The sequence below is a fragment of the Octodon degus genome, unplaced genomic scaffold (genome assembly GCF_000260255.1).
Source record: "Octodon degus isolate 3935 unplaced genomic scaffold, OctDeg1.0 scaffold00314, whole genome shotgun sequence".
In the NCBI taxonomy this organism is placed as follows: Eukaryota; Metazoa; Chordata; class Mammalia; order Rodentia; family Octodontidae; genus Octodon; species Octodon degus.
The window spans coordinates 1,356,756-1,368,563 of NW_004524890.1; the positions used below are offsets into that span (position 1 = coordinate 1,356,756).

An 11,808-nucleotide genomic window follows, 5' to 3' on the forward strand; every position below is an offset into this window, starting at 1 on the left:
CTCCCCAAACAACACAAACACCAAAATTCAAGGTTATACAGCTAGGTAGTTGTTGAGTTAGAGTAAGAAGCTTATCTATCAGCTGCAAAATAGTTGGGAAAGCTTTCAAAAGTAGTTGAAGGAGCAATGAGTACAGGCTTCTGTGTGCTGTAGAGCTGAGTGATGTCTGACTGCATCCCTTGCCTTTTCTCTCCTGTCCTTTCTCCCCTCTGAAGCAGATGCTTTCCTCCTTTCTGAGATGTATTTTCTTTTATTGTGCCCATGCATCCAGCGCAGGCATTTTCACCAGGGGAGTTACACAGATGGAAATCACTGAGTAAAAAGCCAGACCTGGTTCATTCCAATCCCCAAGATTTTTTTTTTCTTTTTCATTCTTTGTTGTGGCCAATATGGGTACTTTGAAGAAAAGGAGACTTGGGAACTGTAGTGTGTGTGTGTGTGTGTGTGTGTGTGTGTGTGTGTATGGGAATTGAACCCAGAGGTACTTTACTACTGAGTTACATCTCCCAGCCCCATTTTTAATTTTTGAGATAGACAGGATTCTTAAGTCACTATGTAGCCTAGCCTGGCCTGAGGTTTTTTTTTTTTCCTGCATTACCAGGGATCAAACTCAGGACCTTGCACTTGCCCGGCAGGTGCTTATGCTGCTGAGCTATATCCCCAGTCCATGGGCTCTGTAGTGGGGTAAATCCCAAGCCCTGTCTTTTGAAACAGTTTCTTATTAAGTTTTTAAATTGTCCAGGCAGGACTTTAATTTGTGATTCTCCTGCCTCAGCTTGCTTCCAACTTTGGATCCTCTATCCTAAGTCTCCAGAGTAGCTGGGATTATAGGCTTGGGCCACTGCACCCAGTATATGTGTATGTTTTTCTTAATAGACACAATCACATTCATTATCATAACTATTATGTCAGGTTGAATTTCTACTATCTTATATTTATTTTGTTTCCTCTCTTTATTATTTGCTAAGCTAATAGAGTTTTTAAATGATACTCCATCAATAATTCAAGTTATAGTCATATTTATATCAAGCATAATTAAGTTTGTATTTCTCTGTCATATTACCAGTGTCAAATAGCTGTTTTTATCCTGCTCTTACAAAGTGAAGCCTTTAGCATGCTTTCAAACTTTTGCTTTCCTGATCCCCATTGCTCAATTCTTTGTTGTAGTTGGTATTTTAGTTCTTATCTATTTTTTATGGAATGCTTCTTGGCTCCATCACTAGGTCTCTTTTTCATTCTTATTGGTCAGTTTTAACAGATTTTCTGTGTATCATTATGTGTTTCCTTTACGTTGAGATCTGTATTCTGATAGATCTATGTTCTGGTCTTGCCATGTAGTTCACCCTGGCCTTGAACTCATTATTTAGCCCAGGCTGGCCTTGAACTCAAGACGATCTTCCTTTCTCAACCTCCTGAGTGCTGAGATTACAAGCATGAGCCAGCACAAGTGGCACCCTTGTTAATCGTTTGCTATATGTGCTTGTCCAATATGAAGCCTCAAGTTGTCTTTTATTTTGAGTAACTTTCATTGTTTATTTTTGAGACAAGGTCTTGCTGTGTACTTCAGGGGTCATTAAGCTCACTATATGGGGGTCTGGGAGATGGCTCAGTGGAATAAATGCTTGTCTGGCAAGTGCAGGGGCCTGAGTTCAATCCCCAGTTCTGCCAAAAAAAAAAGTTAAAAAAAAATAAACTCACTATATGGCCACAAATTTGTGGTGATCTCCTGTCTCAGCCTCCTGAGTGCTGGGATTATAGGCATGTTCCACCATGCCTGGCACATTTTTATTTAATGAGGTGTCTCTTGAATTTCCTTAAGGATTTGCAATAGTGTTTAAGTGCTATTTGCTGTACCCCAGGGGCATCACAGCAGATTTTCAGAAAAGATTCATTACGGGGATGTGTAATGCTCAAATTTATTTTATGGGAGTATTTTTTTTTTCTGTTTCTTCTTTTTCTTTTTTTGAGACAGGGTCTTGCTATGCAGTTCAGGCTGGCTTTGAGCTCATTTTGTAGCCCAGACTGGTATCGAACTCACAATGATCCTCCTGCCTCAGCTTCCCGAGTGCTGGGATTACAGGCATGTACCAACATGCTCGGCTTATTGTAGCAGTATTTCTATTGATAAATTATTAAATTTAATTTTATGAGTTTTATTATTATTATTTTTTGGCGGAACTGGGTTTTGAACTTCGGCCCTTGCGCTTGCCAGGCAAGGGCTTATTCTACTTACTGAGCCATCTTCCCGGCCCTGAGTTTTATTACATTAAACAATGTACTAAACAGGAAAACAAAATAACAGTAAAATATTAAATTTTTAAAAAAATTTATTTTTTAAAGAGTACGAATTAGATTTAAAATAAAAAATTGCAAATGATGCAGAATTTCACTTAACAGAGTAATATGAATTTCACAGTATTTGTTGTACAGTGTTGTCTTCCAACCAGTTATTCATATTACCAGTTATATGCATGTAAAATTAGAAGAAGAAAGGAAAAAAAAGAAAGAAATGTATAAGAAATTAAGAAGAGCTGGCCAAATAGCTCAGCGGATTGAAGTGCCTGCAAGCAGGCTCATGGGCCCCGGGGTGCACTGAGAAGGCAATTGAGACTTGGCGTGCTGTGCCTGTAATCCCAGCTCTTGGGAGGCTATAAACAGGCAGATCACTATGAGTCTGATCTAGTAGTGAGACCCTGAACACCTTGTAGACCCTTCCCTAAAAGAAAAATAAAAAAAGAAATTAAGAGAAAAAGTACAAATTGCAAAAGAGACAAACAAAGCATTAACTGCTTCTTTCCATAGACCAGCAGAAATGCACAGTATAGTTGTCCAAACCATCCTGCTTACATACGTAGATAAATCTCTTCCCCCCACTCCCTCTCCTGTCCTCCTCAAATCAGTAACTCTTTCCATTTGAATAAATGCATTCCCTTTTCCAAGTATTTATTGTACCTTTCAGATTCCATTTTCTTTTAGGTTTTCACATTAAGGAAACAATATGATGTTTGCACATGCAGGTCTGATTTATTTCACTTAAGAGTATGGTCTCTAGTTGCATCCATTAAAGTTTTTAATATGTACTGGATGTTTGGAATAAATATTAGCATTTTCAGTATCAATGGTTTATCTGCCTGCAAGTTCTGAAAAATAATAGCAGAAATAAAATCTACGTGAAGTACAATGAAAATACAAACAAAACTCTGCCACAGAAATAATTTTTGCTTTAGTCATCACACTTGACAATAATAGCATATTCCATACACCAAGTCTCACTTACACTGGCAACATGTGTGATTAGCTTTCCTTTCCTGTTTGGCAGGCCGTACTTGTCACCTCTTTTGTCTTTCTCTTGTCGGGAGCTTCCTATTATTCAATGTCCTCTTAACAGGAAATAAAATATCAATAAAATAAAATAAAATAAAATATCAAATATGTAATGAGTGCTTAGTATAAACATGAACATTTTCAACATGAACTGTTTACCTGCTAAAAAATAATAGCAATAAATTGTTACGTGAACTACAATGAAAATACAAATACATAAAACAACCACAAAAATAATCTTTTTCACACCTAAGGCAGTTTTCACACAGGAAGGTTGCTGCGAGTTTGAGGCCAGTCTGGGCTACTTAGCAAGACTCTGTCTCCAAAAAAATATTTTCCTTTTATTCATTGGTATATTTTACTTATATGTAACAATCACATTCATCATAGGGAGATGTTCCTGTACATGATATATCTTGCTACTGCTTTTTCCCCCATCCCCCACTCCTCCCTTTCAGCCCTCCTTCCCTCCTTATTTACAGAGCTTTTTTTTTTTTTAAAAAATAAGCTTATTGATACATTTTTAAGTATAAGTAATGATCACATTCATTGTAGGGAATCCATATCTTTATATGATAAAACTTGATTTTTTTGCATCCCCACTGCAGTTTTCTATGTTCAATGCTACATTCCACTGGTGTATTTCTCCTTGGAAGCCTCTGGGGTCGCCAGTAGTCACTGTGTGTCTGCAGGGTCAAGTCACCCCTCCCAAGCAGTGAGTCAGAAGTCACAGACAAAGCGCTGCTTATTATAAAGCGCTGCTCCTGTTTTTTTCTTCATTAAAGCTTCTCTCTTTGGGCTTCAATTCTCATTTTAGATCTTTCCTGAGTTTCAGAGGCCCATTTTCCTCCGCCCTTCCTCCTACTTCTCTACCGTTAGCTATATTTCAGCAAATGGACACCAAATCACAGTGGGACTATTTCTCTGCTGCCTACCACTTCTCCAGTTTTCTGGAAGTTCAATTAAGTCTACTTTATAACATTAAAATAAGGTTTTTAAATATAGTTAATAAGCTAAGCCGGGTGTGGTGGCACACACCTGAAATCCCAGCACTTGAGAGGCAGAGGAAGGAGAATTGCTGCAAATTTGAGGCCAGCCTGGGGTTACATGGCTCAAGACTAGTGTGAAATCCAAAGAATGTACTAGACATGTCTCTAGTGTGAACTTGAAACATTTTTCCAGGAATCTCAGCTGTGATAGTTAACAGGTGTTTTTTTAACTGTTGTTTTTTAAAACAAATGTTTCAGTGGGTAACTAGCGAACCAATTGTCGAGTGTAAAATTTTGTTTACTTTTTGTAATAAGTGCAATAAGTGGGTTTTTTTTTGTATTTTAGGGAAGGGTCTATAGGATGTTCAGGGTCTCACGCTAGATCGGACTCTTAGTGATCCTCCTGTTTACAGCCTCCCAAGATCTGGGATTAAGGGCACATGCCACTACTCCCAGTCTTGCAATAAGTTAACAAAATCATATGATGTATTGCTGCAGGAAGAGCAACCTGGTAGCCAAGTTCCAGGATAAATTTCTAAATTCAAGGTGTAAAAGTCTTTGCATCTACCAGGGCATATATTTTTGTACCATACTTGGAAGGTTTACTTGGCATATATTGCTGAAAGCTTCAACAACTATGAAATAATGCAAATTGTTCATCAATTGTCATGTGTCTGGATGGTGTATAAATTGCTTACCAGTTTAAAACAAATCTTCAACAAATGAGCAAATGCCAACCAAATTGTCAGATATTTTTCTTTCTTGGCAAGTCTTTTTGTTTTCAAAAGATAGGCAATTTTGAAAGAAACCAAATCTCTGGAATGCTAATATTTTTATTTAAAAATCTCAAAGCCACATCTGTTACTTCTCTATAAATCCTTTACAGTCTGGTGATTAGAATGAAAAAACCCTTCTATGAAGGCTTTTAGTTTAGATAATAAGGTACCATGATAAATTTATTTTTGAGTATTTCTATTGATGTATATAGAATGTTTTTGTGTTTCATTAGGTTTCAACTGTGGCAATAATCTAGTAATATGTTCTGACCTAGTTCTAACTGTTCAAGTATATGCAACCATTTTATGACATTTTGACTAGTCAAATATTCATTTACATTATTTTTTTCTCATCTGAATCAATGTCTGCATTCTGTACTTCTCTGTCATAAATTGCTTACTTCTTTGGTTTACATGATCCAAGTCATTATTGGTAGCTGAGTCACCTTTTGACCTCTTCCCAAAGTAGTAAACGTAGATTTTCATGCAACATTACTAATTCTACAAGAAAAATAAAAAGAACATCTATTTTATTTTTTAATTTTTAATATTTTATTTAATTATTTGGTACAAGGTCTTACAATGCAGCTCAGACTCATAGTGATCCTCCCTCTTCAGCACTGGGATTATAGGTATACACCACCATGCCCAGTTTGGGAGTGGCACTGCACACCCCAGGTTCCGGGGCTGGCATGGCATGTGGTACCAGGGATCGAACCTGAGTCCTTGCATTTGCCAGGCAGGTGCTTAGACTACTGAGCTATTTCTCCAGCCCAAAAGAACATTTAATATAAGCTATAAATGTAACCTGGTGCATAATGTGACTTAAATTTACCAATTTACACTTTGACACATGTGTACACACCTATTAGTCCTGTACAACCAGCTACTGTTATCTGAAGTACATATTTTCATTAGAAAAGTATGGTATGGACATATGAGGAACTGAGGGTCCTGCTTCAGTGATATCCATTATATGTCAGTGTTCTTTCTGTGGTATTCTCGAGCTGTTAATATATTTATATATATCCTGTCTTTTCAGAATCTCCTTCCTCTGTTGGAAATCCTTTTGTACTCTTGAATGTGGTGAAAATTAAGGGAAGCCATTTTTTCTTCAGGAGACCAGCTTTGAAGAGGCTGACAATGGGACTTCTCTTTGACATGGGGAGAGTCCTCTTAAGTTCCTGGGCTTTGTTAAGGCCTGATTAGAAAACTGTCAGTTCTTTCCACCTAGGATCCAAGGGTGGCAGCAGTTTAACTGAGTAGTTAAGTTCTTGTGGAGGCAGCGGCAACAAGGCATTGTTCTTTCTGTACATGCTGAGGAGAATCTATCTAGACTTTGTCTGCTGGGATTCTTCATGGCACCTCCCATGCTGCCAGCTCCCACACATGACACTGAAATTATTGAGGGGTCCCAAGTAGGAAGTTAGGGACTTCCTACTTCCTACTAGGGGGAGGTTATAAACACATATTCAGATTATTCTGCAGAATACCCTTAAGAATTATTTGATTTTATTTTCATTTTTTGGGACAAAGTCTTACTATTTAGTTTAGTCTGGCCTCAAACTCACTATGTAGCCTTGGGTGGCCATGAACTCATAGCAATCCTTCTGCCTTAGCCTCCAGAGTGCTAGGATTATAGGCAAGTGCCACCAAGCTTAACCCAAGAATTATTTGATTTTGTATTGAAATATTTCTATAAAAACTATATCCATTACTTTGTCTGATATTTTTGTTGCTGCTTGTGTCTGTGCCTTGTGCTAAATCTAGACAGTCATGGTGTCTGAGCCTTCTTAGTTTCCTAGTATAACCTGGCTTTGATTAAGGTATAAGTAAATGTTGGGCAGGTGAGTAATGGCTTCTTTCTCTTTTTCTTTTTCTTTCTTTCTTTCTTCTTTTTTTTTGTAGAAACTAAAAAGTCAGGTAAAGGTTCCAAAGGCTGTAAGAAGGTAAGTTGGTACTCCCTTCAGGTGAGATATGCCCATTACTGGGAAATTGGGGATCAGGTCAGTAGATAATGGGTGAGTAGATAGAGTACCACAGTAGAATTAACATACCTGACCTTTTTTCTCCTTCTGGGTAGCTGTGGGAGAGAATTAGCAGTAGTGTGTATTAAATTCCTACCCTAAGCCATATACTGTTTTGTTCTTGATTTAGTTTGAAAAGAATTATCCCCCTTCCCCTGTTGATGGTGCTGAAGGTAGAACCTAGGGCCTTAAATGCATGCCAGGCAAATGCTCTACCACTGCACTCTATCTCTAGCTCATCCATCTTTATTTTTTATTTATTTATTTTATTTATTTATTTTTGGCGGAACTGGGGATTGAACTCAGGCTCCTGCGCTTGCCAGGCAAGCATTTATTCTACTGAGCCATCTCCCTGGCTATCTTTATTTTATTTTTTTAAATGAAAAAAACAATAGGATAGATATATAGCTACTTTTTCTTAGTTCAATCAGAAGAAAGATTTGTACTAATAGTGTTTAGACAAGATATCATATCTGCATCTTGTACTATAAATAACTACTATGAAGACAACAATATGCAATGTATTAATTATTGTAGCTGTCCTACTAAACTGTTTTGAAACTGTCAAAAAAAAAAAAAAAGAAAAAACAGCTTCAGTGAGAAAGTTCCTGGGTTCAAAGTATCACAGCTAGGACTTAAGCCATTTTGATTTCTAGTTCCCTGTTACTCAGGGGGAAGAGGGAAACTTAAATATCATCTTGGGTTCTGAAATGTCAGTGTGGGTAAGATTTAAAAGCACTCCTGAATTGCCTGCAGGTTTGCTTAAAACATAGACTGTTGGGTATCTATATTTTTTCTTTCAAAAACCCTCCTCAACTGTATTTATTTATTTGAGGTACCAGGGATTGAACTCAGGACCTTGTGCTTGCTACACAAGCGCTTATTCTACTGAGCTATCTCCTTGGCCCCTTCTTTTCTTTTCTGAGAGAAGGTCTCACTTTATATTTCAGGCTAGCCTTGAACTCACTACTCTGTATCCCAGGTTAGCCTTGAATTTACAGCCATTGTCCTGCTTCAGCCTTCCATGTGCTGGGACTGCAGGCATATATAAGTCCTTATAAAGTTAATTACACATACAGATCAATAGCTAGACTAACAGGTCAAAAAACATAAAACATAATACTAAATCAAGGTATACTTTTAGATAATTATCCATGCTGGATTATATTAACTTTTTTTCTCATTTTCTGTCTTTTGTACTTTATTTATATATTGGGTTTATCACCTAAGAGAAACCATTGATAATTTGTATTACTTACAAGTCCGTAGGTGGTGCTGCTGCTGGCTCAAGGACCACATTTTGGGAATTACTTGTATAGAAGCCTTTTCTTTTAGCCTTGAAAAGTCATCCTGGGAACCCCTGCCCCTTCCCCTACCCCTACCACTAGACTTCTTCAGTCAGTCCATACCTTGTTAGGGGAGATCTCTGGGGACAGAGCCTTTTTTTAGCCTATTGTTTTTTTCCTCACAACTGCCCTCTGAACAACTTTAGGTCCTACCTGTCCAGAGGTTGGATCATTTCCATGGGTTCATTAGCTGTTTTATTTGTTTTTTCTTGTCTGGTAAGCAGCCCGCAAAGCAAAATGGGAAGAAAACAACCTCCAGAGTGTCCTCCACTTCCCGTTTTGTTCACTGCAATGATCACGCCAGCCGAGAGGTGGCATTAAAGAAGAAGAGGGTGAGTTCTTTACATTGACTGGGAGAAAGTCCCTGGCTTAAATGTTCAGTCTGTAGAAGTGTTGGATAGAAGGGCAGAGAAGAGAGTTGTGAGGATTCTTCAAACTGTGGATGAGGGAAGTGAGGGAGGTTAACTTGGTACTGAATTTAGTGTCTCTGCTTACCTCCCTCTCATGTCTCAATCCATTAACACCTGGCTTATGTTCCCACTGCTCCACTGAAACCACCCCTGCTGGTATCACCAATACCATCCCTTGTGTGGATAGTTTTCTTCCCTTATTTGAGTGGAATATGTAGGTAGTTTTTTCTTTCATCTTAGCAGGATTCTCAGCATTTGAGGCCACTGCTTTCTTTGAAGCACTCTGATTTTGACTTTGTCATCTCATTGTCCTAGCTATCTCCTGTGAACAACCTTTTCCAGTTTGTTTAGCTATTCTTTCCTCCACTTTTTAAAAATAGGTTCTTGCTATGTAATTCAGGCTGGCCTTGAACTTGTGTCTGTCCTTCCTTAGCCTCTGAGTGCTGAGATTTATGCATGTACCACCATGCCCAGCCATCAGGCTGGTTTTGAACTCCTGGGGTCAAGTGATTCTTTTGCCTCATTCTCCCAAATGTGAAAATTGCAGGAGCACATCACTATACTTGGCTTATTCTTGATTTTTATTTATGTATGTTTTCTTGATTTTTTTTATTTTTTTCATTTGTGTATTTGGTATAGGGTCTCACTCTGCAGATTCGACTCATGGTGATCCTCCTATTTTCAGCCTACCCCCAGGCATGTGCCACTGTACCCAGCCTCAGTACTCAGTCACTGGCTCAGCAAGCCCTGGGGGCAGAGCTGATGAGGCATACGGGACTGGGTATTGAGCCCTGGTCCTTGCGCTTGCCAAAGCAGGCACTTAGTCTGCTGAGCTATCTCGCTGGCCCTTGTTTCTTCAGTTTTTTTCTGTATTTAGGACAGGGTCTACAGGGTCTCACTATGTAGATTGGCCTCATAGTGATTCTCCTGTTTTCAGCCTCCCCACTGCTGGGATTACAGGCATGCACCACCACGCCCAATATCAGTTGTTTCTCAGTGTGCCCTGTGGGTGGGGCCAGCACTGCAGGCCAGGGATCAGACTCCAGCTGCTGCGCTCAGGTGCTTTAGTCTACTGAGCTATCAGGCTGGCCCTTTGATTTTTTTTAAAATAATGATATATTCTAGGATCTTGTTCTCTTTCCCTATAGTCTTAAGAGGTCCCTTCTCCCTAGAATGCATTCTCTCTGCTTATTATTTTTCTCTGCTTCTCAACCCTTCCTGTATCTCTCTTTTTCTTCCTCTCACTCTACTGTTGTCCTCTTTATGCTCTACTTGTACTCCTGTTACTCCCAACTCTCTCATGTCATGCCATTTCTTCTGTTTGTCACTCATCACTTTCTTAAGCTATAGACCCAATAAGCTACGTTCTCAGTCTGTGTTTACTTGTTAGGTTGAGGAGATGAGGGAGAAGCAGCAAGCTGCCCGGGAGCAAGAGAAACACAAGCACAGAACCATTGAGAATTACTGTCAGGATGTCCTGAGACGTCAGGAGGAGTTTGAACGCAAGGTAAAAGGGTAGTCCTTGCTCCTCAGCAGGATTGGTATGGTTTGCCATTGCTCTGAGAAGCGGTAAGGAGAGATGTGCAATTGTTGGAGGGAAGAAAAGAATGAGTATAGTGGAAGGAAAATAGTGGAGCTAGAGCAGGAAGGAGGAGAGGGGAGTAAAGATCATTTTTCAGCATTACCTGTGGCTGGAGACCTGTGGAGAAGTTATCGCTCCCAGGCTTGAACTTAAAATTTGGGAGTGGTGAGGGTAGGTGTCTAGTGGGGAGAGGTGTGACTACGGTAAGGGAAGAGGAGAGGGAATGAGGGTATGAAGGGAGGAGTGAGTCAGAGAGGAGCGTATGTGGGGGAGCTCATCTTCCTTCTGGGCCTCGTTGCTACCTTTATGCCATTTGTTCTTGTCTCACACATAGAATATATACTTGCAAACTCATATTCCCTTCTTTGGCATACAATACAGGTTTGCCATGACCCATTCTATGTCCCCCATAGATTTTGTCACAGCCCCTCTCCCATCCCTTCCTTACACATCCCTGTGCACACTCGGCACTGGCTGGTGTGCCAGCACACATATCCACATAGGCACACATATGTACCATATGGGTTTATCTGCCTTTGTCCCAGTGCCCAGTTGTTGGTTGGTCAAAGTTGTTTTTTGGTGGGCTGGGACTCATCTGGCTTCCCTAGTTTTCTGTACGTTCCAAATCCCTGGCACTCTTTCTCACCTCCCTTTTTTCCCTGGATCATTTTTTTTTTCTTTTAGGAGGAAGTTTTGCAGGAATTAAATACGTTTCCTCAGTTGGATGATGAGGCCTCAAGAAGGGCTTTTTACAGGGAGTTCCGCAAGGTACAGAGATTGATTTGCTTTGCTTTTCAGACAGGATCTTGCTATGTAGCTCAGGCGGGCCTTGAGTTTGGGATAATCCTCCTGATTCAGCCTCCTAAGGGATGGGATTATAGGTGTGTGCCACTATGCCAGACAGGAATTCATTTATTTCTTAAGGCCCTTTGAGTAGAGCCCAACTCTTTATTTCTTCTCTTTTTTTTTTTTTTTTTTGGTATTTTGAGTCCGGGCTTCCCTATGTAGTTCAGGCTGGTCTTGAATTCACTATGTAGCCCAGGCTGGCCTTGAACTTGAAGTAGTCCTCCTGCCTTAACCTTGAGTGCTGGGATTATAGATGGGATTATAGATGTGCACCCCACCATGTCTAGCCTTTTTTTTGTTTTGTTTTGCTCTATTTCTTTTTTTCCCTAGAGCTGCAGGCTTTTTTCTTTAATAGTCTGCTTAACTGTTACCTCGTCTGTTCGTTATTCTCATACCCTTGTCCTCTACCTTTTAGGTGGTGGAATACTCTGATGTGATTCTGGAAGTCCTGGATGCCAGAGACCCATTGGGCTGTCGCTGTTTCCAAATGGAAGAGGCTGTTTTTCAG

At 39.7% G+C, this 11,808-nt stretch overlaps 1 protein-coding gene across 1 annotated transcript in view; it reads left to right on the forward strand.

Moving 5' to 3' along the window:
• The window catches only part of Gnl3l (G protein nucleolar 3 like), a 50,137-nt gene that overhangs the window by 18,696 nt on the left and 19,633 nt on the right, over nucleotides 1-11,808 (forward strand). The window contains exons 3-7 of the mRNA XM_023707821.1: nucleotides 6,998-7,038; nucleotides 8,687-8,794; nucleotides 10,263-10,379; nucleotides 11,139-11,222; nucleotides 11,716-11,799. Coding sequence (XP_023563589.1) covers nucleotides 6,998-7,038; nucleotides 8,687-8,794; nucleotides 10,263-10,379; nucleotides 11,139-11,222; nucleotides 11,716-11,799 — 434 coding nt within the window. The remainder of the gene's footprint in view (nucleotides 1-6,997; nucleotides 7,039-8,686; nucleotides 8,795-10,262; nucleotides 10,380-11,138; nucleotides 11,223-11,715; nucleotides 11,800-11,808) is intronic.